This window comes from Stomoxys calcitrans, chromosome 1 (assembly GCF_963082655.1).
Source record: "Stomoxys calcitrans chromosome 1, idStoCalc2.1, whole genome shotgun sequence".
Classification (NCBI taxonomy): Eukaryota; Metazoa; Arthropoda; class Insecta; order Diptera; family Muscidae; genus Stomoxys; species Stomoxys calcitrans.
In genome coordinates, this window is record NC_081552.1 from 156,070,787 (window position 1) to 156,095,763 (window position 24,977).

Here is a 24,977-nt window from a genome sequence, read left to right on the forward strand (position 1 = left end):
TTCTCCCCTAGGCAACGACCAGCGTGGCATAGCTTTGGCAGAGCAGATAGATAGCTCCACGTTTTGCACGGTGAATGAGGAAGCCCCCACTAGGATTACGAGGAGGTGCAGCAGCTCGCCAGACATCTCAATCGCATCCCCTGATCTCCTGAGTGACGTATCCTGGCAAGCCGTCATCTCTTTGGGGTCAGACCACCTCCCCATAATCCTCACCATCGACCGACCACCTGACTTCATAACCTCTGAGCGCCGAACGTTCATCAACTACAAGAAGGCCAATTGGACTGGCTTCAGAGAGTATAGGTTGAACGTCTACCTCAACGAACTTGAATCATATTTCGGTACAAGGGAGAACCTATAAATCAAGCAGGTCTAGACTACATTCATGCAGACACGTTAGCAGATGCGGTAAATGGCTACGGGGTGAATGTAATCCTTGGAGAACAACCGCCTCCCATTGCACCTGAAGAAATTGACCTCCCCCGGCAAACCAGAGTAGTTCTGGCTCAATTACGTTCCGGCAGATGCAGCCGCCTCAACTCCAACAGAGCAAGGATTGATGCCGACGTGCTAGATGTATGTCCCGATTGTAGCCAAGGACCGCACGATACACGTCACCTGTTTAACTGCCCAGCCAGACCCACTCGACTCAGACCCAGATCCCTGTGGACGCACCCCATCTTAGTTGCAGAGTGAGTGCTTTGACACTCAACAGGATCAAGCAGACTAAAGATAGAACACAACAAACTACTACAACAACAACATCAACAATCTTTGTCGAGGCTCGCGATAGCTCTGACCACACAAGCTGGTACATTGATGTTCAATTTGTGTGGTGTTCATTGCTGTCACAAGAAGCTTTGCTGGGAGCTACCGGGTGCGTCCACAGAATGCGGATAGTGAAATGCTCCATCCGGAGTAGCTGTAACTAAAGTCGCGGCAATCAGCGGTATCGAGCGGAGAGTCGCAGCAAGAGATCGGGTGGCACCGGCTCTTGTACAAATACTGAGTGCTTATGATGCTCGATATGGTAAGGCGAGTTATTGGCGCCTTTAAATAACCAATGGCCGCCCTGTTCTCGCTGCGATCGGTCCTTCGGACCGGAACGAGCTTGCTCGCCTACAGGAGCTTAACGAGGAACGCCATCTCCACATGAAAATGTGGTTACAGCAACAACAACAACAATGTTTGTAACTTAATAATATATGACTGTCAGCAGTTTTGGTAGGAATTTATATTAATCTTTTAAATAATAAATGTCTAATTCAAATGCAGAATTATGGATGTTGAAAATTCAGATCTATATTTGGGATCAGTTCTGGGCCAGAAATGATTCTGTATAGATCCAAGTATGTAAATAGGGTGGAGGTTCACTTTATTGTTTTTCGCCTTTAAAGGCTTCCTATGTATTGATGCTATACCTATGAAATAAATAAATAGGTGTTGCTTGCAAGCATCATATTTTTTAACTAAACTAAGGCGTGGTTGGAGGAACACTTTTAGAGAACTATAAGTAAGGCACAAGAAAACGAGCAACCGAAAATTATTCACACAAGTGTGTTTATCAAATTTCAGAATTTTTGTGTGTTTCTCTTTCGAGACGAGCTCAATGATCGGAGATTTTATTTTGCAAGTGGAAAAGGAAAGCCGGAGATTGCACACACGCCAACCACTATGGGATGCGTTTCGTAATTTGGTTACAATTACTCATCAGCCATATTAGGTGTGAAGGCTTCATGTGCCGACGTTGGTATGTTGTACTTGTACCTAGTTTATTGCGAAAACTCCTCTATGATACAAATAACCACTTTAACCACTCTCGACAGCCCTGTGTATTAGCTGTACTTTTCCCAATGCATGTGTTTTTGTGCAATGGCATATTTTGTTTCTGCACAAATTACACTACTTCCATGGTACGTACACGATTCTGTGCGTTTGTTTGAAGTTGTATTGATGGCGTCTAACGCTAGACGACGGCAACTGCTCTCGCTGTTGCTCCGTGTACCCAGGTTCGAATCCCGGCTGATCTCTGCCGAATCTGTCCATTTTCAAGTGTTTTGCCTGTTATGGCTGGTACTATGTTCGTGTTGTTGTTCTTGTAGCCACATTTTCATGTGGAGGTGGCGATCCCTGTCAAGCTCCTGTAGGTGAGCAAGCTCGTTCCGGTCCAAAGGACCGATCGCCGCCAATAAGCCGCCTTGTCATATCGAGCGTCGTAGGCACTCAGTATTTGTGCAAGAGTCGGTGCCGCCCGGCCTCTCACTGAGACTCTCCGCTCGATAACCCTGATTATTCGCGACTGCCGTCGCAGCTACTCCGTATGGAGCATTCCACTATCCGCAATCCGGTAGCTCACAGCTAAGCTTCTCATGAAAGCAATGAACACCACACAGATCGGACCTCAATGTTCCAGCCTGTGTGCTGTTCACAGCTATCCCATGCCGGTCCCTTTGCACCATTCGCGTAGGTGTTTAACTAATCGTGAAGGTAGTTGCCCTAATTTTTAAGTTAATGTTGATTATTCTTGTTAGATATATTTTAAAGCTTCCTTTGTAGAGTGTGTCTTATTTAAGACATCGCGCATGTATTTGCTATCTTACTTTGCAAAACAACTTTTAATACATATTGGTAGTTCCAAAATTTAATGATATACCTAACATTTCTATGTGGTTATAAAAAATAAATTATTTAAATTTTAACATCAATTTTTTTTTTCACACAATTATATTTTTCAAAATTTGAACTGATGTAAAAGCTCGATGAGGAGATTATTATACGCTTTAATTGGACTCTTCGCATTCATCGTCTTTGCTATTATAGATATCTTGATTACGCCTTTTAAACTTTTTAATAGGTGGTTTAGTCAAATTTGTTGATTTAACTTTGTCTGAAGAATCAGTTTCTTTCACAACGTTGATGGACTCGGGTCGATTATTGTCATCTGTGTTAATTTCTTCCTTATAGCTATTGTCGTTGACCTCCTCCTGGTCGTCGATTTGCAGTTCTTCTTTATTTCCGCTTACATTCGAATCTGAAGCCTTAGGTTTTGGCAAGCTTAAGCCGCTGTTGCTTTTACGCTTCATCGGACTTTTTGCAGACGAAGGACCAAAGGATGTCGAAGACGTATTTAGACTCGAATTATGTTCATCGAGAATAGACTCGTTTAGAGCCGAATCTTCGGTATTGTCCAAGGTGCTAGAATGGCTTAGTTCATGGCCTCCGATTAGCATGGCCAAACTTAATGGATCATCTATACCCAAAGTATCGCAAAAACTTAACGACTGTGGGTTTATTTGAGATTTAGGCTGTTTGTAATGTTGACCTCTTTGATGAGTGGACGGATCATATACTTCAACAGTACGACAAAAATTATCTGGGATTTTTAAATCGTTTTCGAATTTCTTTCGTACAAACTCAGTTTCTTCAGTTGTAGGGGTAAAGTTAAAACGCTCACCATTTACACTTTTTTCGTTGGGCAGATAATAGTAACTTTCTTTAACGTTTGTCAAATGATTCGTTAAATATAATATAGTCAACCATTCCAGGTCGTACTCGAATGTCAGTTGACCCTCGTCATCGGTGTGATTTTCCGATTCAATGTCAAGAATCTGAAGAAATCTTCGTTTTGGAAGGCATTTATCTAGAGCTAAAAATTTTGTAACATCAGACTGTTTTTGTTGAATATCGTCTCGGCCCACTTGAGACGTTACTCTGCCACACTCATCGTTATGTTGGACAATGGCCGCGAATTTACAGTGCAAATGAGCTGCAAACCAGTGAGAAGGCTTTAGCGCATTTAATAAATCGTGATTAGGTCTACTTCCCAACTGGTCTTTTTCCATTTCATCTCGCAGAAATGGTTTGAAACGGGCCAATTGGTCCTTATTTCCATGATTGTATATACCTTTTGGCCAATCATGTGACAGGAAAATATCAATCTTCCCCGATAACTGCTTTAAGCGGAACACTTCTAATTGTCTGACATGATATACACTACGTTTAGTATTCTCCGTATACGGGGAAAACTCGAAACGACCCTTAAGGTAGTCATTACCTTTGTATATGCCGGATAAGCCGGCAATTCGCAAACCATTTACATGCACCACTCCTGCATAACCCAAATAGTATATATTTGGCGCCACCCAACCTCCATAAGGCAACTCCTGCAAATAATTGGAAGCTTCATGATTTCCGCCAACGAAAATGGTTAACATTGGTGCTCGCAACTCGCCGGCGTAATACCTAAAATATTGACAATAATGTGGATTAATACCAACGACTGTTGTAAATGGAATTTCCCAAACATATATACTTATAAAATGTACACATATGCTGGAATTTTTGAGGAACAGCCATAGTTTGCAAATCCTCCATATTCCGCGTGGATTGAAAGTCTCCACAGCATAGTAGTAGATCGATTTTTATTTTATCCCTCTTCTCTATTTCAGCGATTGTTTCATAAATCTTTTCCAACTCTCCATGAGCACATCCTTCAACAGCTATTTTCATATTTGATTTTTTACTTATTTATTTTGATTTCTTTTTTCTATTTTGATGTTGTGATACCGGCGAAGCATCAAGGGGTAATCGATTCGAACTATAGTCGAATCGATAAACTGATTTACAAATCGATTAGTTTGTACTCAAAGGCTACGTTCGCGTACTTTTCAAGTACTTACCTAAAGTGCATCCTGGTCAGAACCTACAATAACTTATGCTCACTGAACAAAGCTTATTAGTAGTTAATTAAGCCTCCATAACTTTTTGTGAATACGGCTGTAAAATTATTTCCGTTGTTGTTATAGCCACAGTTACATGTAGAGGTGGCGATCCTCCTCCAAGCCGGATTTGAAAAGGTAACCCACCCTCCTTTATGGTTTTGTTCTAGAACGGCACCGATTGCAATATCCGATACATCCGTAGTAAGAACTAGGTCTGAGGTTGAAGCCAGATGAGCAATCATGTTTGCATAAAGTAGGCTCTCCTTACAAGCCAAGAATGCTCTCTCTGCCTCGGATGTCCAAGGGATTTTCCTCTTATCATACTTCTTCGTATCTTTGAGAAATTCGTTAAATGGTGCCTGTAATTGAGCGGCATGGGATATGCATCGACGATAAAAATTTTTCACACAAGAAATCTCCGAAGTTCACAAATCTATTCGGGCTTAGCATAGTTTTCGATTGCGGTTACTCGATCAGTCGTAGGTTTCGAGCCATCGCCGTTGGTGTTATATCCGAACTGAACTTCAGATTGGTCAAAATAACATTTGCTAACATTTATTGTTACTCCATGGTATCGTAAATTTTGAAATATCTCCCACAAATGTATCTCATGCTCCTCAATTAATGATGACATGACAATAATATCGTCTATGTAGCGATAAACATTGCCAAGGCCCCTTAACACCAAATTCATAATTCTTGATATGTCTAGGTGGCATTTCGCAAACCAAATGGCATATATAAAAAGTCAACCAGACCATAAGGAGTTCAAACGGACTTACCATGTAATCTTTCTGGAAAATCGTTGATATTGGCTATGGGATATCGGTCAGCTACAGTCTGGGAATTCATCTCAACACATGCGTGCCAACCTCAAGTTTTCTTCAATACCACGTAAATTGGGCTGGATCATGGGCCTCTTGGTAGAGGTTTGAATTTCGTGTCAATTGGCTGCGAGAAGTTTCATAGTGGATTGTTTAAGCGTTGACTAAAGTAAAAATGGTGGTACTACAGACGCCACGAAGCCGGAGACAATTAAAAAGTGAATCTTTGTAGATTTGTCGAAAATATTTAAACGGTTTTCTTTAACAGAGTTATGGTTTTCGCTGTCGCCAACCTTGTGGACGGACGACTAGTTTCCCGATGTATTGTTGTAACGAGTGCAATCAGGTTTGCAATACTGAGAAGCGTATCCAAACTTCTGGTGGTATCAGCAAAGTAGATTCTCTCTTTGTTGGCTCGGGCACTGGTTCGATATCTTGATCGTTGACGATTCTTGTACTTATTATTTTGAATTTGCCGACAAAGTCGACTAATGTCTTAAAAGCCTTGCAAATATCTGCCAAAGATACCTGAGAGTTTATGGCATCCACAGAACTATGCATGTCAAACCGTGGGGAAAATATTGTGGTAGCATTGGTATTGTTGGCGTCTGCCATTTTTAAGAGTTTATCTAAATCTTCTTCCTCTCATACTGTCAATAGCGGTCGAATCAAGTCTGGCATTTGACCCAAAAATAACGTACGAATAATGGCCTCATTACCACTGTCAGATGCTTAACGTTTCATATGAGACAAAACCTCTGATGGTTTCAAACCAGCTCTTTCTCCGCAAATCCGTAATTTGGATTCTGCAGATTCACTAAATCTCGAAATAATACGTTGTTTTAAAACAGTGTACTTATTTTTGGACACAAACGTGAATTTATAAATAAAAAAGCATGGTTACATTGCTTTTGTTGTGCTTGTCGTCCTCTGATTCTGAAAAGGAAAATAACTTTGTGCGTATTCGCAGAGAAATGATAGATAAAAGTGATACAATGTGAGTGCCGAATAAAGCGTACATAAATAATCTAAATAAAACATATATATTATTAATAACAAATGCATGTTATTTAGATTTACCGGTTAGCTGACAAACAACCACATTTTTATGTGTGAAAATATTTTTTACTGATTCAAAGTACGAAAGTATGTGAAAATGTTTTTGATTCCATTCACTTTTGCGCGATACGACCACAAGTTCCATTATCTTTTGTTCTGAGTTCTTAACGAAACGAATTGCAAGCATCACGAATGTAATCTGCCGGTATGTTGGCCCATTCCTCTACAATGTATTTCTTCAGCAGCATATTTTGTAGACCTTGCACTCAAAAGTGGCCTAAATAAAAAAGTGCGTCGGATTGGCATGTGCCAAATTGGAAAGCTACTCTGTGGACCAAATGAAGTACGGAACATGATTTTTTTGGCCATTCTTGGTTTACACTTGCTAAAGCACGGTGCCGAGTCTTCTGGGTACGTCCATGGTCTGCGACAGAAATATTTGCTTGCCCACGGCTCCAAAACAGCGACCAACGTGTTTGATTGATAATAAATTGCATTAACTTTGATTGATTTGAGCTAAACTTCAAAGGTCCAGTGCGGTACCACCAAAGCTGCAATTTGCCGTTTCTTAACTTTCTTCACTAACTTTGATGTTGGCTTCCTTTTTTTGCCAAAAGCGGATGGCCGTGAATTGAGTCATTTCAAACTTTTGTAACTCTTTTATTTTGCATAAATTATTCCTAAATACAAAAAAGTTTGTAATTGTTTATTTCATATTATAATTACACTCAAAAGCTTAAATTTTTACTTTTGTTTTAATTATTTATATCAAGTTACAATTCTATTCGATTGCTCCAGAGCTCACGAGTGGATTTCGAACAGCTGATACTCGATTATGTTCTTGTTAACGAATGCCATAAACTCGAATGTCGAAAGTGTCTATTCGATAACGAATGCAGTAATGCCAAACAAAAATTTTGGAACAATTTTGCTCGTTCACGTATGCGGTAATTTGGCGCCTGATTTTGAGTTTATTGCTAGTAATAATACCCTTGTCAACCTAACCTACTAGTTCGCGCCATTTTTCGTTGTATGTGTGTTATAGTTCATAATTATAATGCACACACACAACCGAACGTTATGAAATTCGTTGGCAGATAGTGTATTCTGCGAGAAATATTGTATTTGTCTAGTAATGATTACATATTTCTGTTGTAAAGGCTAGTAATATATTTGCTTTTCGCGATATTTTTCACCGATAATTTTTTTTTAGATTTCATTCAGTAGGACTTTCCCTCATTACTTATGGTAAAAATTTAATAAAACTGTTATTTTATCATTGTTATTTTTGTAGTGTTTCAAAAAAGTAACCGTGAAAAACATTGGTTTTCAATGGTGAAAAACGAACATAGTACCAGCCATAAGCGATAATCGAAACACGCCAATCATCGAAATAATCAAATGATTTAGATTTTTTAGCCATATCTGATGGTTAAGCAGGGTATTCTGTTCGTTTTTCGAACGGAATGCTGTCAAACTCCACACAAAAACGGAAAAGTAGTACTCTGCTTATAGTGAGGAAAATGGTAAAACATATTTTAGTGGCAACACTTGAATCTATTGCCGTCATCATTTTTATTTGTTTCATTAGTTTCGGTGGTTAGTTTTCTTTTTATATTTGCAAAAATATATATTAAACATAAACTTGATTGCTGTCAGATTTCGCTCGCGAAATAATTAAAATTTCCACGGCTATTCCGAAAGCAGAATAGAATACAAACCCTTATGTGTACATGTGGCGAAAACACCCTTATTTTCACCAATAGTTGTTGTGTTTTATTTTAGTATTATGATATCGTTAACTTACCATAGCAACTTTGCCCTAAACATTTGACTTGCACTTGATAGGATTAAAACTTGATGCACTGAGGTGAGGTCATGCGGACAGATGAGTAAAATTTTTTTTATTTTCGGTTCAATTTTGCAATAAATCTAAATGTCAAATGCTTGTTAACACAGATATGATTTTTCTCTAAGATCTTTAAACGATGTTTTATTTGAATCCACACACAAAAATCTATAACACTGATTCTTATGAAAATACAGGTTAGGTTAAGTTATGTGCTCTAAAAACTAAAAAGTAACCTCGAAAAAGAATTCCGTGCTACTTACAAAATCTTTAATTGTTTTCCATACCACTCCCCTAAATTGGTTCATGTCTGGTATCATGTCCCAACCTAAGTACCGGTGTCTGTTAGCCGCGAAAGCCGGGAAATGTTCCAACGTCTCATCATCTTCACCACAAGCCCTACACATAATATCACTTGTCGCACCGATTTCGCATAAGTGAGCTCGTAGTTCTAAGTGTCCCGCTATGACACCAAAAGCTATACTGAGCTCCTTCTTATTTCATTTTAATATTAGCCTCGTCCTCTCTTGATCCGGATCACCCCATTGGATTTTCGACGTGCAACCGACTGTTTCGCTGTTCTTCAGTGTCAGTCGCCCACGCCATTAAATCGGACTGCGTCGACCCGAAAGGCTTCGGGCTAAATGAAAATACAACTTTTGAAAACATTTGACGAAGATAAATTGTAAAAAAAACGTTTATTTCTAAAACCACTTTGACATTTGCATTTACGACATTTGCCAATCAATGTAGTTTCGTTGGGGGTAGATTTTTGTTGGTGTGGTAATGTCACTACCTCTTAATTCTACCGTGGGACTAATATGAAACACAGCATATGTTTTAATATGTAAAACTTATCTGTGTGAAACGCGAAAAAAATCCTTATCGTTTAAGTTGCTTTGAACTCAATTCCTGTTGTGGAAAGGAAATTCGTTGGTATTCAGTACCCACTTTCAACGATAATCGAAATCATTGAAATCAGCTGTCTCCGGCAACGAATAGAAATTCGTCAACTAAACGAAGGATAATTATTTGCTGTTTACTTTTACGACAAGAAATTATTTTACATTATTTTTATTTAATTGGCTATGACAGAACATTTGTTCCACAAGCCGAACGTAGAATAGCGTTCAAAGCGCCTCGGTCTTCTGCGCTCATTCTAAAATCTCTGACGCCAAATTTCGAGGTGTCTCCCACCACTTGATCTTTCCATCGGGCTTTTGGTCTTCCCGGTTTGCGTGTACCACCGTGTTTACCTTCAAAATACTTTTTTGTTGGAGCTTCTTCATTTAGTCTGACAACATGACCTAGCTAGCGCAGCCGTTGTATTTTGACATGTGTAACCAAGATATATTCATTTACAGGCAGTTGCCCAACAACAAAATTTTGGGTGCACTATCTGTCAACAGCAGTGATTAGTGAAACTCTGATTTTGTGTATGCTACTAGTTCGCGCCATTTTTCGTTGTTTGTGTGTGTTATGTTTCTTAACTATATTACTCACACGCTGTTGAGTTGACAGTTGACAAATAGTGCACTCACAAGAAAAAATTGTACTCAGCTGTTTACGATAAACTACCTGGTAATTAATGCCCAAAGCCTTAGAAATAAGGTGGATGAATTTCGCTACACATTTCAGAACTCTGGTATTGACGTTCTTGCGGTCTCTGAAGCATGGTTCGTGCCGAATTATGGGAATAAGTTGCTATCGGTGAACGGCTACAAAATTTTTAGATCGGATTGAGACAGAAGAGGGGGTGGTGTGGCTTTGTATATAAGGCAAGGAGTTTCGTGCAAATTTATTGCAGCTTCGCGTTCTGAGGAGAAAGTAGTATATATTTTATCGGAATTAACATGTATGCGAAGGAAGCTACTAGTTGGTGTAGTATACCGACCTAGTAAAAGGGTAAAATACGATGCCTTCCTAGAAAACCTTGGAGAAATTATACCTCGTTACAGTGATATTGTACTCACTAGCAATTTTAACTGCAATATTCTCGAAGAAACAGGCTTGTTAACGAGCATGGAATCGATTGGGTTATATATTGTTAATTCCAACCCTCATTCGCACTATTCAACAACAACAGAAACTCTTATCGACTTAGTTTTTGTAAGTTCAAGATCTGATGTGGAACTTTATGATCAGTTGTCGGCACCCTTATTTTCGAAGCATGACTTATGTTTTTTAACATTCGGTATTCCAATGGAGGATAATAAGAAGACGTTTACTTACAGAGATTTTAAGATCATTGACTACAACTTGCTATTGTGGGAGATTGAATCTGTTGGGTGGCATTAGCTCTATACCATGTCCTCTGTTGAAGAACAGGCAAACTTTTTTCAGCAACATATAAATAATTTATTTGACAACTGTGTCCCAATAAGGGCTAAAACTATTCAGAGTAGTGGAAGCCTATGGTTCGATAACGAAGTAAAAGCACTAATTGAAAGAAGAAATTATCTATACTTCCGTTGGAAACGTTTTAGGATATTTGAATTTCATAATGCTTACAAATATGCAAGGAATCTAGTAACTTCCACCATTAAAGCCAAAAAATTGCTTATTTTAGCAGGAAATTTCAGGAGGCATTAAACACAAAAGATACCTTGGGGCATATTAAGTCAATTGGAATAGGGGGCGATAATATAGCAGTTAATGATAATGTGGATTTGGATGCAATTAATGAACGTTTTTTCAATATATCTCTACCAAGGCCCAGTATTAACTTTTATGGGAATGTATTAAGTAATATTGACAATGATATTACTCCGAATCAGCTTTTTGATTTCGGACACTTTGAACCATATGACATCATCGATGCCGTCAAATCAATTAAATCTAATGCTGTAGGATCTGATCTAATTGATCCTAAATTTTTAAAAATAATATTTCCCCATATTCTTACACCTTACCTTACATTTGTTATTTCTTTAACAATATTATATTAAGGAGCTGCTATCCACAATCCTGGAAACAGGCAAGAGTAGTCCCGGTACCGAAAAATTAATCAAGAATTTAGACATATATCCATACTCCCATATATTTCGAAGATATTTGAACACCTTTTGAACAAACAAATTTTGCAACATATTGCGGATAATTCACTTTTAACCAACCTCCAATCAGGATTCCGGCCGAAGCACAGTTGCACTACTGCACTTTTAAAAGTTTTTGAAGATATAAAAAGTAATACTGATCGCAACAAAATCACTTTTCTGGTTCTTTTAGATCATTCTAAGGCGTTTGACTCTGTTGACCCCAAAATTCTCTGTCTTAAACTTAAGCATTTTTTTAAATTCTCCGAATCTTCAACAAATCTGATTCATTCCTATCTTTCTAATCGTAGCCAATCTGTATAAGTTGGAAATCGTAACTCTAGATGCCTTCCCGTTTCACGAGGTGTCCCACAAGTATAAAGTATATATATTCTTGATCGTCGTGACATTTTAAGTCGAATCCTGCCACAACTTTTTTAATCTTGTGAAATTTTTTCAAATTGTGATGCAGTTCTTAAAAATAGATTACATGTTGCCTTAAATGATGTTTCTAGATATGTTTTTGGTTTGCGTAGGAGAGATTGGATATAGGACTTTGCCAAACAGTTATATGGTGTCACTTTTGATGCATGACTTCAAATACGTTCGCTGCTGGCACTGCACAAAATAATATACACAAATAAGCCGTCTTATTTGTCTGCTATACTTCGTAATGCTAATTCTAGTAGAGGCAAACAAATGATTCAAATACGACACCAATATCGCATATCGGAGCAACAGTTTTTTATCAGTGCAATACGCCTCTGGAATACTCTTCCCAATAATATCCAAACTGTAAGTAACGAAAAACAGTTTAAATCTTCGATTTTTAATCATTTTTAATCCTTTTAACATATTCAATCTTTTTCTAAACAATTTATGAACAATTATAATCATTTTAACCATTTGTTATATAAGTTAAACAAAAATTTGAGCAAATTTATTTTTTTAATTTAACCCATTTGTTGATATACATTGTTAAAATGCGAAAATGCATATGTATTTAAAAATTTCTATGTAGTTATTTTATACAATTTATAAACTTTTTTTTTTATTAATTCGAACTCTGAATTTTAATTTGCTGTCTTCAATTTGTTAAAATTAAAATTTATCACTTAATTTTTACTTTATAACTAAGTTGCAAATCAATCTGTACGATTACTTTACCCATACTTTATATAAGATCTAGTATTTTGTATGGGTATTATCACAATAAAAATAAATACAAAATACAAATACAAATTATGTCATGCGTGTAACTATGCTATCGTCGTCATACAGCTCGTATCGTCGTCATACTCTCCCTCCATTAACGCAAGTTGTTCCATATATTTTACAAAGAATCTTTCTCACGAATACTCCAATCACTGCCTCATCTGCTTCCACAAGTACCCATGCCTCAGAACCACATAACAACCAGTGTTGCCACTCAAGAAAATTATTTCCTACCAAAATTTAAGAAAAATCCTACCAAACCCTACCAATTGTTCTACAAGCCAAAAATGCAACCTAGACCAGATCGCCTTAATATTCATAGAGGATCTAGCCATGTCCCTCCGTCTGCCTGTTGAAATCACTCTACAGCCTATTAAAAAATCGGCCATAGTTAAAGATGGAGATGTACGCCTATGACGCTGAACGCCCGAATTTGAAACAGTGAGACCCCCGACATCCAAGACGACTACGTGAAAAAAAGTCTAGATCGGTTTATTAAAGGCTTATAATAATTATATCAAATGATTTTGTTTGAAACTTCAAGCTCGTGGTCAAAGTGGTACTGATTTAAAAAATGGTTTCATTCAGCATACACCGAATAAATACACAGAAATGACAGAAAGTGACACAATTTTATGTTATCAAGGCGTTTTGGGAGTTGAAACCATCCATTTCGTCATATCTTTTTTATTTACTGCCATTTACTGCCAGACCTATTTTCACTGACTCTCTTTCGATTCTTTCAAAGGTTGCGGTTTCTACTTCCGGTGACCGACCTATGATGTCGATGTAGTCGGCATAGGCGAGTAGTATGAGTTCTCTTGTGATTAGTGTTCCATATATAACCACTACTAATAAAAGATATTGTTTTTGTTGTATTTCTTTACAAATATAAGCTGAAACAAGAAGAAGTTTGTCGAGCGTTCGTCCGTCCCATGTTTTATGTGCAATAATTGTTCACATAGGGTTTTCATTACATGGGCATGTCGGTGTGAGCCTCCCACAGTGATTGAAGCGGTGATGATGGCTGGACGTGGTTGATAAGATGCGTTTATATTTCAATCTCGGTTGTAACTTTGAGGTTATGTTTAGCTTGTAAATTTGCAATTTTATTTAGCTTGCACGTTTGTGGATTTATTTTGTTTTTAAGTTTGTGGTTTTATTTAGCTTGTAAGTGTTTAGATCGTTTATTTTACTTTGCAGGTTATTTAGTATGTAAGCTCATTTAGCTTTGAGATTGTAGTCCATTGTTTTATAGGTGTAAATTTTCCTTGTTCAGATTACCAATTAAGGTTTATTTCTGGCACACAATTAACCGACAATAAAAACACAAGCAATAGCATTTCCTTCTTTCTTTTTCTTTACAAGGGTTAGTTAGGTCGCACTACAGGCATATGCTTGGTTTCGACTCTACACGTCCAACCAGCTTCAATTTTCAAATCCAAGATAGCGGAAAAGCGACGAAAACTTGCCGTTTTCTTCAAAAATCCCATCATGGCCTCTTTCCTTTCTCTTTTCTCCATCTATTTGGCCCTAAGCGACCAGACCACAACCAAGATTTATTTCTATCAGCTGTTTTAACAACGCTGCCAACCAAAAACCATTGATAGCTAATCACAACAGTTACAAATAAGAACTTCAGAGGGATGTTCAACGTCAAAAACGCGCACACAACATCCTTTATGATTGGCGTCGGTTTTACATTACTAAAAGCCCCTTCAATGCCAAGAAATGCTACCATTTTATATTCCTTGCAAGCGATAGAACCATATATTTAGCCGACTAGGTTATGAAGGGCTGTTTCAGTGGGCTTGTCTTACTATATGGATGCTGCTGCCGCGACAAGTGATCTCCAGGGATCTTTGCCCCAAGATATGTTTCTATAAACCTCTCAAGAGTCTTCAGCATAAAGGATGACAGGCTAATAGGACGGAAATCTTTCACCTTCGTATGGTAAGGTTTTCCTGCTTTCGGAATTAAAATGACCTTTGTGTCCCTCCATCCCACAGGTATATATGACATGCTTATACAAGCACAGTATATCTCCCTATGCCAAGGAACCAGTCTATCAGACACAGCTTGTAAATTCTACCGGTGATACAATATCAGGGCCTGGCGACTTAAAGGAGTTGAAACTTCTTATCGCCCAAAGGATTTTTGGCTCAAACACGATTTCCCCTTATAGCTTTCGACGAATGCATACCAGTGACAACCTCTTCTGGCGCCACGTTGTCCGTTGAAGAATTTCACGGCAAATGTGTATCAACGAGTAGCTCTAGTGTTTCCTCACTCGACATTGTCCATACATTCTCTGACTTCTGAATATACCCCGCCATAATAGGTCTCGAGGACAGAATCTTCCTTAGCCTAGAGGCCTCAGAAGTATCCTCCACGAAGCTGCAGAATTATACCCAGGATTTGTTCTGAGCCTTTCTCAGCTCGCACTTATATTTTCTTATCTCAGCCTTATAAATGTCCCAATTGTGTGGTGCTCTTGTGGCTTTCGCTTTGTTGAATACTTTTCTGCAGTCCTTCCTTAACCAACCAGCTCTGGGGTCCACCATGGCTGTCGCTGTTTGCCCCTTGGCTTGGCACTAGGACATGCTATCACAAATAAGTCATTCAGGGCCTTCGTGAACCGCATGATCATTATGTCTATATCCTGCGCAGTTTCCACATCCTTTTCTGGTCTAAAAGGAATAGTGGTGCAGAATTTGTGCCAAAATTTATCCCAATCCGCCTTTCTTCTGTTCAGCCGAGGGATCACTTTTGCAGTATTTCTTTCAAGGCTGAAACTAATATAACAATGGTCAGAGAAGCTGTGGTCATCCAACAAATCTCAGTCGCATATTTTTCCACTTATATCTTCCGATACAAAGATAATATCTAGTACCTCTTGCCTGTTCCTGGTAATTAAGGCCGGCTTATATCCTTTATTACAAATCAGCAGATTGCAACTTATAATATACAGGGTGATTTTTTTGAGGTTAGGATTTTCATGCATTAGTATTTGACAGATCACGTGGGATTTCAGACATGGTGTCAAAGAGAAAGATGCACAGTATGCTTTAACATTTCATCATGAATAGACTTACTAACGAGCAACGCTTGCAAATCATTTTCAGTGAATCATTTTCAGTGAAATCATTTTCAGTGAATCGACAAATTTTGTTCAGCGATGAGGCTCATTTCTGGTTGAATGGCTACGTAAATAAGCAAAATTGCCGCATTTGGAGTGAAGAGCAACCAGAAGCCGTTCAAGAACTGCCCATGCATCCCGAAAAATGCACTGTTTGGTGTGGTTTGTACGCTGGTGGAATCATTGGACCGTATTTTTTCAAAGATGCTGTTGGACGCAACGTTACGGTGAATGAACACATTTCGAACCGAACACTGATTTTGGTAATAAAATTCAATGATTTGCAAGCGTTGCTCGTTAGAAAGTCTATTCATGATGAAATGTCAAAGCATACTGAGCATCTTTCTCTTTGACACCATGTCTGAAATCCCACGTGATCTGTCAAATACTAATGCATGAAAATCCTAACCTCAAAAAAATCACCCTTTATTTGATAAGCAGCTCACCCCTTTCGTTGACATCCGAACTTCCCTATATCTGGTGATGCATTAGCATCACTTTCTATAATGAGGCTTCTTCTCAACAGAAGCGGCTTCAATCAACGGCTTAAGGTTTGAAGGCGGCATTTCTGTATCGAGTACCATATATAGGGAAGCCAGCCAGCAGTGAGACTAATTTATTTCAAGGCTGGCTACTACTGAATCCTAGTGCTTGGCGACGGAAGAAGAAAAACATTTAGATAACTCTTTGCAAGAATACAAGCTCTGTGTATCCCGTTTCCCGCACCCATGAGTAGTTTAAATCCCGGAATTCTTAGTCCACGAACCATTCCTTCACAAATTATGACAGTCCTATGACTATCCCACTGCAATTATTCCTAGGTATGCAGCTCTGTTCTTCTCCCTTGTCGACAACTATCATCACCAAACTGACATTAGCAAAAGTTATTGGACCCATCTTACTATTGTTCGCCCTAGTTCTTTTAGGCATGGGATGCCCTCCAGGTGACCGCAGCCTTTTGGCTGACTGCGGTGCAGTTTCCTAATCTAGACGTGTCTCTCTCCCTATTAGCGAGAGTCGTAGGATCATTCACACGAAGTCTCTCAATAAACCTGGGAGCGATACGTCTTATATTATTCCAACCTCTTAATGAGCGTGTTGGGTTGTCGGGGAAGGCCGATGGCCTAGGAAAATTATAGGCATGCGAAGAGAGAATAGGTTCGGTCTTATACTTAAGACTCGAACCAGGTGTTTTCGTAAAAATCCCCTGCAGAGCAGCCGCTCCATCAGTCGAGGTTTCAGTAGCAAACAACATGCTAAGACCTGATACCACCACCGTGGTATTTGGAGTCCATTCTAAGTCCACTCTCGGAATCTAGTTTTGCCGCTCCACTGGAAACAGACGCAGATCATCAACCGGATTGAATAAGTAAACGTAATCTTTAGTGCAAATGATTTTTTTGTCGACAAATTCAACTAAACGATAAGTTACAGAATTGCGGTACTAGTTGCTGCTACTACATAAAGCAGAGTATTATTTTCAGCTCTTCGAGCAGAATGCTGTCAAACTCCATATTTCCGGCATAATTTTAGTATTATTTATTTCGATTACTATTTTTGGATATTGAAGCAATAAAACGTGATCGAGTGACTTTTCGAGTGAAATTTCATCTCGTATTTAATAGATGTTTACCACTTTTATACGCATTTTAAAATTTTTTATGAATTATGATAAGTTTAAACATTCTCTATATTAATTCTTAAATATTCTCGAGCAAACAAGAAATAAATAATTCACAATAGTGTGATTTCGAACCATTCGGTCTCTGATTTCATATAGTAGGACAATCCCTCATTATAGTTTGTACTATGGTCGCTTTTCGCGAAATTATTTCGTGGTTACTTTTTTAGATAAACAATTTTGAAGCAAAAAACTTGCAGATTTAATTCTGTACGACATTCCCTCATAATTTATGAAAGAATTTCAATTAAAGTATTATATTATCATCGAGATTTTTGTAGTGTTTCAAAAAAAGTAATCGCTAAACACATGTGTTTTCAAATTTAACATTATAATATGAGTATTATGTTATCATTAAAATTTTGGTAGTGTTTTAAAAAGTAGGGCTAGAGAAATATTGATTTTCAAAGCGAAACGAATTGGAAAAATTGGTTTAAATCAGACTCATGTTGTTATTGTAGCCACTCACTTAAATCGCAATTACGTATGAGTTGTCACTTTCTGTATTTATAAGACTTGTCTTATGTACGCCAGAGCGCGCTCTAATCGGCATGTATTGTCCTTTTTTTATAGACATGTGTCTACATTTATATTCGATAATATAGAATCCCGATTTGGATTCAAAAATCCATTTGTCAAATTTTTCGTACGTTTTACACTATGTATACAACTTTCAGAGTTGTTATTTTTGAAATTACATATGACATGTCTGATAGTGGAATAGGAGCTTTACGAAACTTGGCAAGTTCCCTTTGTAAAGTGAGGTCACTCTGGCGCATAGCATGGTGAAACAAATTAAGGCGGACTCATTTGTACAACAACCACAACACAAATCATATGGTGCAATCCGCCACCTCTTGCCAGCAAGATGTTATTTGAAAAATTACTTTGTTCTCACAGAAACGAGCGTTCGTGTGTAAACGTGTACAGGTAAAATGAGAGAAAAAGAAATACAAACAAAGAGAACGTACAAAAAAATTGGATGGTTTGCTGCGAATGTAAGCACAGAATTAACATCTTAATACCGTCAAACCAGCCGGCTGTTTTCAGTTGTTCGTGTGAGATCACCTTTATTAATCCACCTTGGGCGCCAATGCGAAACAATTAAGGGTGGTCTCATTTGTACAACAACCACAAAACATTGTGCTATCCGTCATGTTGTCATCAAGCTGATTCACCTTTTGCCAACATACAGCCAACGAACAGCTGCTAATAGCTGTTCGCGTGAGACCACCTTTTTAAATCCGCCTTACCCGGGCGCATAGACATGACATAATTACGAGGTAGTATACCGTAAACAGCTGCCTACCATTTTTTCTTGCAAAGTGCACTATCTGTCAACGAGTTTTTGTTGTTCGTGTGTGTATTATAGTTAAAAACCATGACATACACACACAACGAAAAATGGCGCGAATTAGTAACATACACAAAATCAGAGTTGCACTTATCACAGATTTTGACAGAGTGCACTCAATATTTTGTTATTCGGCAACTGCCATTACCTGTAAATGGATATATCTTGATTTAACCTGTTTGATTTACCTTGGTATATGAGCGAACCCTACGACACATCGTTTTGCGTCAGTGTTAACGCATTTATTTAGGTCGCTTCTTGCATTGGTAGTATCAGCTGATTTCTACTAATAAAAACCCCTCTTCAAGCGAGTTTTTATATTGTGGCATAAGGTAAGTAAAAAAGAAAATTAAATTGTTAATTTATGAATTAAATTTGTACTTAATGCTTTAGATGTCATTGGCGTCGAAATTTTTTTCAACTTTTATTCAAAGTAGCCAACGAGCCATAATTTGGAGAAATGCTCCTTGTCAGAGCATTCGTAATTTTCATATTATGGTTAAACCCATACCAATGAGTTTGTGTCTTCCGAAGATGCCGATGGCTTGCGATGTTATCACACCTACATCTTTAGCGTCGGGAATTCAACGATTGTTGACACCAATTTCTACGGTTCTTCATCAAGTGGCAGGATTCAAAGTGAAAGGTCGTCTCAAGCGGCGTTGTAAAGATTGCTACTTTGTTATACGGCAACAACGTCATTATGTCATCTGTCCCACGCATCGTCGCCATAAACAAATGTCCATGAAGAAACGCGACTATAAATCATGGATCCTCACACATGCTACACAATCAAGAGTGAGGCCTTATTAAAAATGTGCGCATGAAAAATTGATTATTGTTCCAATAAATGTTTGTTTGAACTGTTTTTTCTTTTAATGAATTATTTTACCACAAACACAACCTATGTTTGTGTAGAAACCAGTTAAATGTTAGCATTTGTTTCGATGGATTAGCGAACAAAACTTATTGATATGTACCGCCATACCCTACTCACTCACCTTAACTTACATTACCAATTTTTACTTAATAAGCACAATATCATTACCTAGGTACTTTAATTTTTTGATTAGAAGTATGTCTCTATAGTTAGGTTTGCTTTCGAAAGATCCTACTGTTCATGTGGTTAGGTTAAAGAACACGCGAGAAGCTTAGCTGAGAGCTACCAGAGACGTACACAAGTTGTGGATAGTGGAATGCTCCATACGGACTAGCTGCAACGGTAGTCGCGGACAATCAGCGATATCGGGCGGAAAGTCCCAGTGAGAGGCCGGACGGCACCGGCTCTTGCACAAATACTGAGTACCTATGACTGCAACGGACTTCGTGGCAAGATCGATGAGATCGTGGACTTTATGAGTCGGTGGAACGTCTTGGTCGCAGCGATCCAGGAGACAAAGCTGACCAACACCTGCAGCTTGCACAGTTGTCACGGTTACAATGTGCTACGTAAGGATCGCTCAAGGAATAGAGGTGGGGGATTGGCCTTCGTAATACACCATTCCGTGCAATATAGACCTATCTCGCCTGCGCATGGCGCTAATGTCTAGGTCTGGTACTGCCGAGATAGAGCTATACAACGTGTACATACCGCCGGTTGGTAGCTGTGTCCAGATTAATGGCAAGGCTTACAACCCCGACATAAGTGGGTTGCTATCTGGCCATAATCGTCTGGTTCTAGGGGACTTTAATGCGCATCACACGTCATGGCATTCTCCCCTAGGTAACGACCAGCGTGGCATAGCTTTGGCAGAGCAGATTGAAAGCTCCACGTTTTGCACGGTGAATGAGGATGCTCCCACTAGGATTACGAGGAGGTGCAGCAGACATCTCTATTGCATCTCCTGAGTGATGTGTCCTGGCAAGCCGTCATCTCTTTGGGGTCAGACTACCTCCCCATAATTCTCACCATCGACCAACCACCCGACTTCATAACCTCTGAGTGCCGGACGTTTATCAATCATAAGAAGGCCGATTGGACTGGCTTCAGAGAGTATACCAATCGCCGCTTCAGTGAACTGCCACCCCCCTTTGATGTGCTTGTGGCCGAGGGAAAATTCCGAGACATCATTAACGCAGCAGCCGCTTGATTTATACCAGCCGGTCGAATACCCCAAGTGCGGCCCAATTTCCCGGCGCAAGCAGTGGTACTCGCAGATGAGCGTGATGGGATTCGTGCTATGGACCCCGCTAACCCTAGAATCTGGAAATAAACAGGGTAGTCAACGAACATAAGCGGAATTTGTGGCTGTAACACTTGGAGCAATGTAACTTAGGCACCGGTGTGGGCAACCTGTGGTCTACTGTTAAGTCACTCTCGAACCCCGGTAGACGGGATGACAGGACCTTAGTCACTTTCGGCGAAATAACCGTGACTGATCCGAAGAGATGCGCCAGGTTGTTCAACCGTCAATTTATTGTGCATCCCGAGAGTGACAGGGAAAGGAGGAGATCCACTCTCCGTATTCGTGGTCTCCGAGCCGATGAACAGCCATCACAATTTACCGTGGGCGAAGTTACGAATGTCATCCGTGGCGCCAAATCATATAAGGCGTTGGGCCCCGACGGAATCTCTACATTGATGTTGAAAAATCTGGATTCACCTGGAGTTGAGTACCTTACCACTGTCCTCAACCTGTCATTGAACACTCTTATAGTTCCCGATGTCTGGAAAATGGGCAGAGTGATCCCGCTACTAAAGCGAATTATCTGTGTGGTCGCCAGTCATTTGTGGAATTTAGGGATAAGAAGTCGAAACACCGTAGAGTGAAACAGGGGGTTTCCCAAGGTGGGGTTATATCTCCGGCTCTGTTTAACCTCTACCTATCCTCCATTCCACCCCCTCCAGACGGCATAGAGATCGTATCATATGCGGACGATTGTACGATCATGGCATCAGGCCCCCCCCCCCATTGATGACATCTGCGATAGGGTGAACGTCTACCTCAACGAGCTTGCCTCATATTTCGCGCCAAGAAACCTGAAGATATCCGCCACTAAATCTTCAGCCATACTGTTCACTACAAATACGCGTGAGGTGAATACTGAGCTGACTGTGATGGTCGATGGAGAAATGATTCCGACCATCAAGTGTCCCAAAATATTTGGCGTCACATTTGACAGCTCTTACACTTTCTCCCCACATGCCACAGCAATCTGCAATAAAGTCAAAAGTAGAAACAAGGTCCTCAAGTCACTCGCTGGCAGCACTTGGGGTGCAGACAAAGAAACCTTGTTGACAAAGCAATTGGCCGGTCTGTGGTAAGTTATGCAGCGCCAGTGTGGTCTCGTCAACTTTGTGACACGCTGTGGAATAATATTCAGATCTGTCAGAATGCCGCCCTCCGAACTGCGACGGGCTGTCTCCTCAGTTCTCATGTGGACCACCTCCATCAGGAGACAAAGATCCTACCAGTGCGAAGACATAACTACATGCTGTCCAAGCAATACCTTTTGGGCTGTTATCGCAGATCTACACGATCTAGAGCATAAGGTTCAGCGCTACAAGAGAGAACCTCTAGATCAAGCGGCATATCAAGCGGGTCTGAACAACATTCATGCAGACACGGTAGCAGACGCGTTAACTGGCTACCGGGTGAATGTAGTCCTTGGAGAACGACCACCACCCATTGCACCCGAAGAAATCGACCTCCCCCGGCAAACCAGAGTGGTTCTGGCTTAATTACGTTCCGGCAGATGCAGCCGCCTCAATTCCCACAGAGCTAGGATTGATGCCGACGTGCAAGATGTATGTCGCGATTGTAACCAGGGACTGCACGATACACGCCACCTGTTTAACTGCCCGGTCAGACCCACTCGACTCAGACCCAGATACCTGTGGACGCACCCCATCTTAGTCGCAGAGTTCCTGGGTCTTGACACTCAACAGAATCAAGCAGACGAAAGATAGAACACAATAAACTGCTACAACAACAACATCGACGAAACTACAGATATCTCCACGGAAAAATGTTTGGTTGTTGTTGATGTAGCAGTGTGTTGTACACTGAGGCGGCAGCCCTTGCCGATGAATGATTCCATCGGGTCAATCCGGTACATACAACCAGCTGCCATGGGATTGTTTGGTAATGGTCGTTAGACAATTCGACGCGCAAAAAGAAGAAACAAAGGATTCATTTTTTTTAAATTATTGCAGCCATCAATTGGAGAAGGACTTTGTAATGCCGTACTGACTACATTACAACAAAATTAAATTCCCTTTGCAAACTTTATTGGGTTCTCCACTCACAATACTTCTACGATGGTAAGAAAAAAAGTGGAAAAAAATCCCGCACTTATGTATATCATATTGCTTACGTTTGTCATTCCATCAATTTAATTAATAGCTCATCTTTAAAATGCATTCCGAGTGCTGCGGAACAGTTGATAAGAGATGTTGTAAATGTGCAAAACGACAGACTGAATATAAGGATCTGCGAAATTTTTTTGATGTTCCCGAGCACAAACTTTTAATATTCGGCGATACCGGAGGGCTTTCTTTCGAATCTGTATCAAAAAGGATGCTGGAACAGAGGGAAGTGTTGGAGCATTATATCAAAAGAGAAAAAATAAAGGAAAACAGCCAAACAAAAATGGAAAAAAATTTGGTAGCATCCAAAAAGAATTAAAAACTGTAAATAAAATGTATTTAAAGCTTTTAGTTTACATTCGTAAAACAATGAATGCCCTAAATAGAACATTCCAAAGTGAATCATCGTCGATTGTTTTCCTCGTTAATTTAACAAAGGAAATTATTCTGCAAATGTTTAGAAATTTTTTAAAGGAGAGTTATATTGCCCTTCAGGATATAACCGATATTGGTTATAAAAATTCTTTACATATCAAAGATATTAAAGAAATCTGAAAACATTGCAGAAAACAATATTATAACGATTAAAACTAACATAAAGGGTGATTTTTTTGAGGTTAGGATTTTCATGCATTAGTATTTGACAGATCACGTGGGATTTCAGACATGGTGTCAAAGAGAAAGATGCTCAGTATGCTTTGACATTTCATCATAAATAGACTTACTAACGAGCAACGCTTGCAAATCATTGAATTTTATTACCAAAATCAGTGCTCGGTTCGAAATGTGTTCATTCATGTGTTCAGCGTTGGGCTGAGCTCAATGGATTCTTTCAGCATTTTAATTGGAAACTATAAAGGCTAAATCAGACGACAAAAGTTGGTTTGACCAGACATGCAGAGATGCTGTCAGATTGAAAGAGGTGGTTTTTATCCAGGAACTGGCGCTTGGATAAAAATGCTAATACTGAACTGCTGCGCAAGCAGACACGATCTTCGTGTGCCAATGTGTTTAGGCGCGAGAAATTTCTTTACGAACAGCGTCTGCGTACTAAGGTTCTTGCTTCTACACGAGGAAGTAAGAGCTTTTGGTCGTTCGTGCTTTTGGTTCTTCGTCTGTTCCAACTCTTGTTAAGTATGATCAAACGTTCACTGACCCGGTTGATAAGACTAACCTGTTGGCTGATATACTTGCAGGGAATTCTTCCCTGCCGGATAGCAATCAACCACTCCCCTCAATCGAAAATGTATCTGGCGTCATGCCCCAAATAGTTTTTCGAACTCGAGGAGTTAAAAAGGTTCTCAAGAATGTAGACTTAAATAAATCCCCGTGCCCGAATGGCATATCATCACTTGTCTTACGCAAGTGTTCTTCGACGCTCGCTCGTCCTTTACGCAATCTTTTCAACCTTGCCTACCGTGCGGGTGTCTTGCCGGCGCGTTGGAAGGTTGCGAACGTTCAGCCAATACTCAAGAAAGATGAGGCAACCAACCCTGCGAATTATCGGCCAATTGCGATATGCCCTGCTCTCTCCAAGGTCATGGAGAGCATGGTTAATCACCATCTTGTGAGGTATTTAGAGTCTAATGGCCTTCTTAGCAACCAACAGTATGGGTTCCGCTCTACGGGCGACCTCATGGCACTTCTATCAGAACGTTGGAGTCGCTCAATCCACCAGTTTGGTGAGAGTAAGGTTGTGGCTCTGGATATCTCCAAGGCATTTGATAGGGTCTGGCACAGTGCACTACTATCAAAGCTTGTCGCATTTGGTGTCGGTAATGGCTTCGTTCG

The 24,977-nt window shown here is 39.6% G+C and overlaps 2 protein-coding genes across 2 annotated transcripts; one reads left to right on the forward strand and one right to left on the reverse strand.

The window, feature by feature from the left end:
* Positions 1-2,271: 2,271 nt before the first annotated feature.
* On the reverse strand, positions 2,272-4,577 carry LOC106092059 (lariat debranching enzyme). Its single transcript, XM_013258812.2, has 2 exons — positions 4,313-4,577; positions 2,272-4,242 (listed from the first exon to the last, which is right to left on the reverse strand). The coding sequence occupies exons 1-2, from the start codon at positions 4,507-4,509 to the stop codon at positions 2,781-2,783; spliced, it is 1,659 nt and encodes a 552-aa protein (XP_013114266.2). The 5' UTR covers positions 4,510-4,577; the 3' UTR covers positions 2,272-2,780.
* Positions 4,578-19,106: 14,529 nt separating this feature from the next.
* On the forward strand, positions 19,107-19,745 carry LOC106092063 (large ribosomal subunit protein bL36m). The gene is made up of 2 exons (XM_013258815.2): positions 19,107-19,209; positions 19,271-19,745. The coding sequence occupies exon 2, from the start codon at positions 19,271-19,273 to the stop codon at positions 19,688-19,690; it is 420 nt and encodes a 139-aa protein (XP_013114269.1). The 5' UTR covers positions 19,107-19,209; the 3' UTR covers positions 19,691-19,745.
* The last annotated feature ends 5,232 nt before the right edge of the window (positions 19,746-24,977 follow it).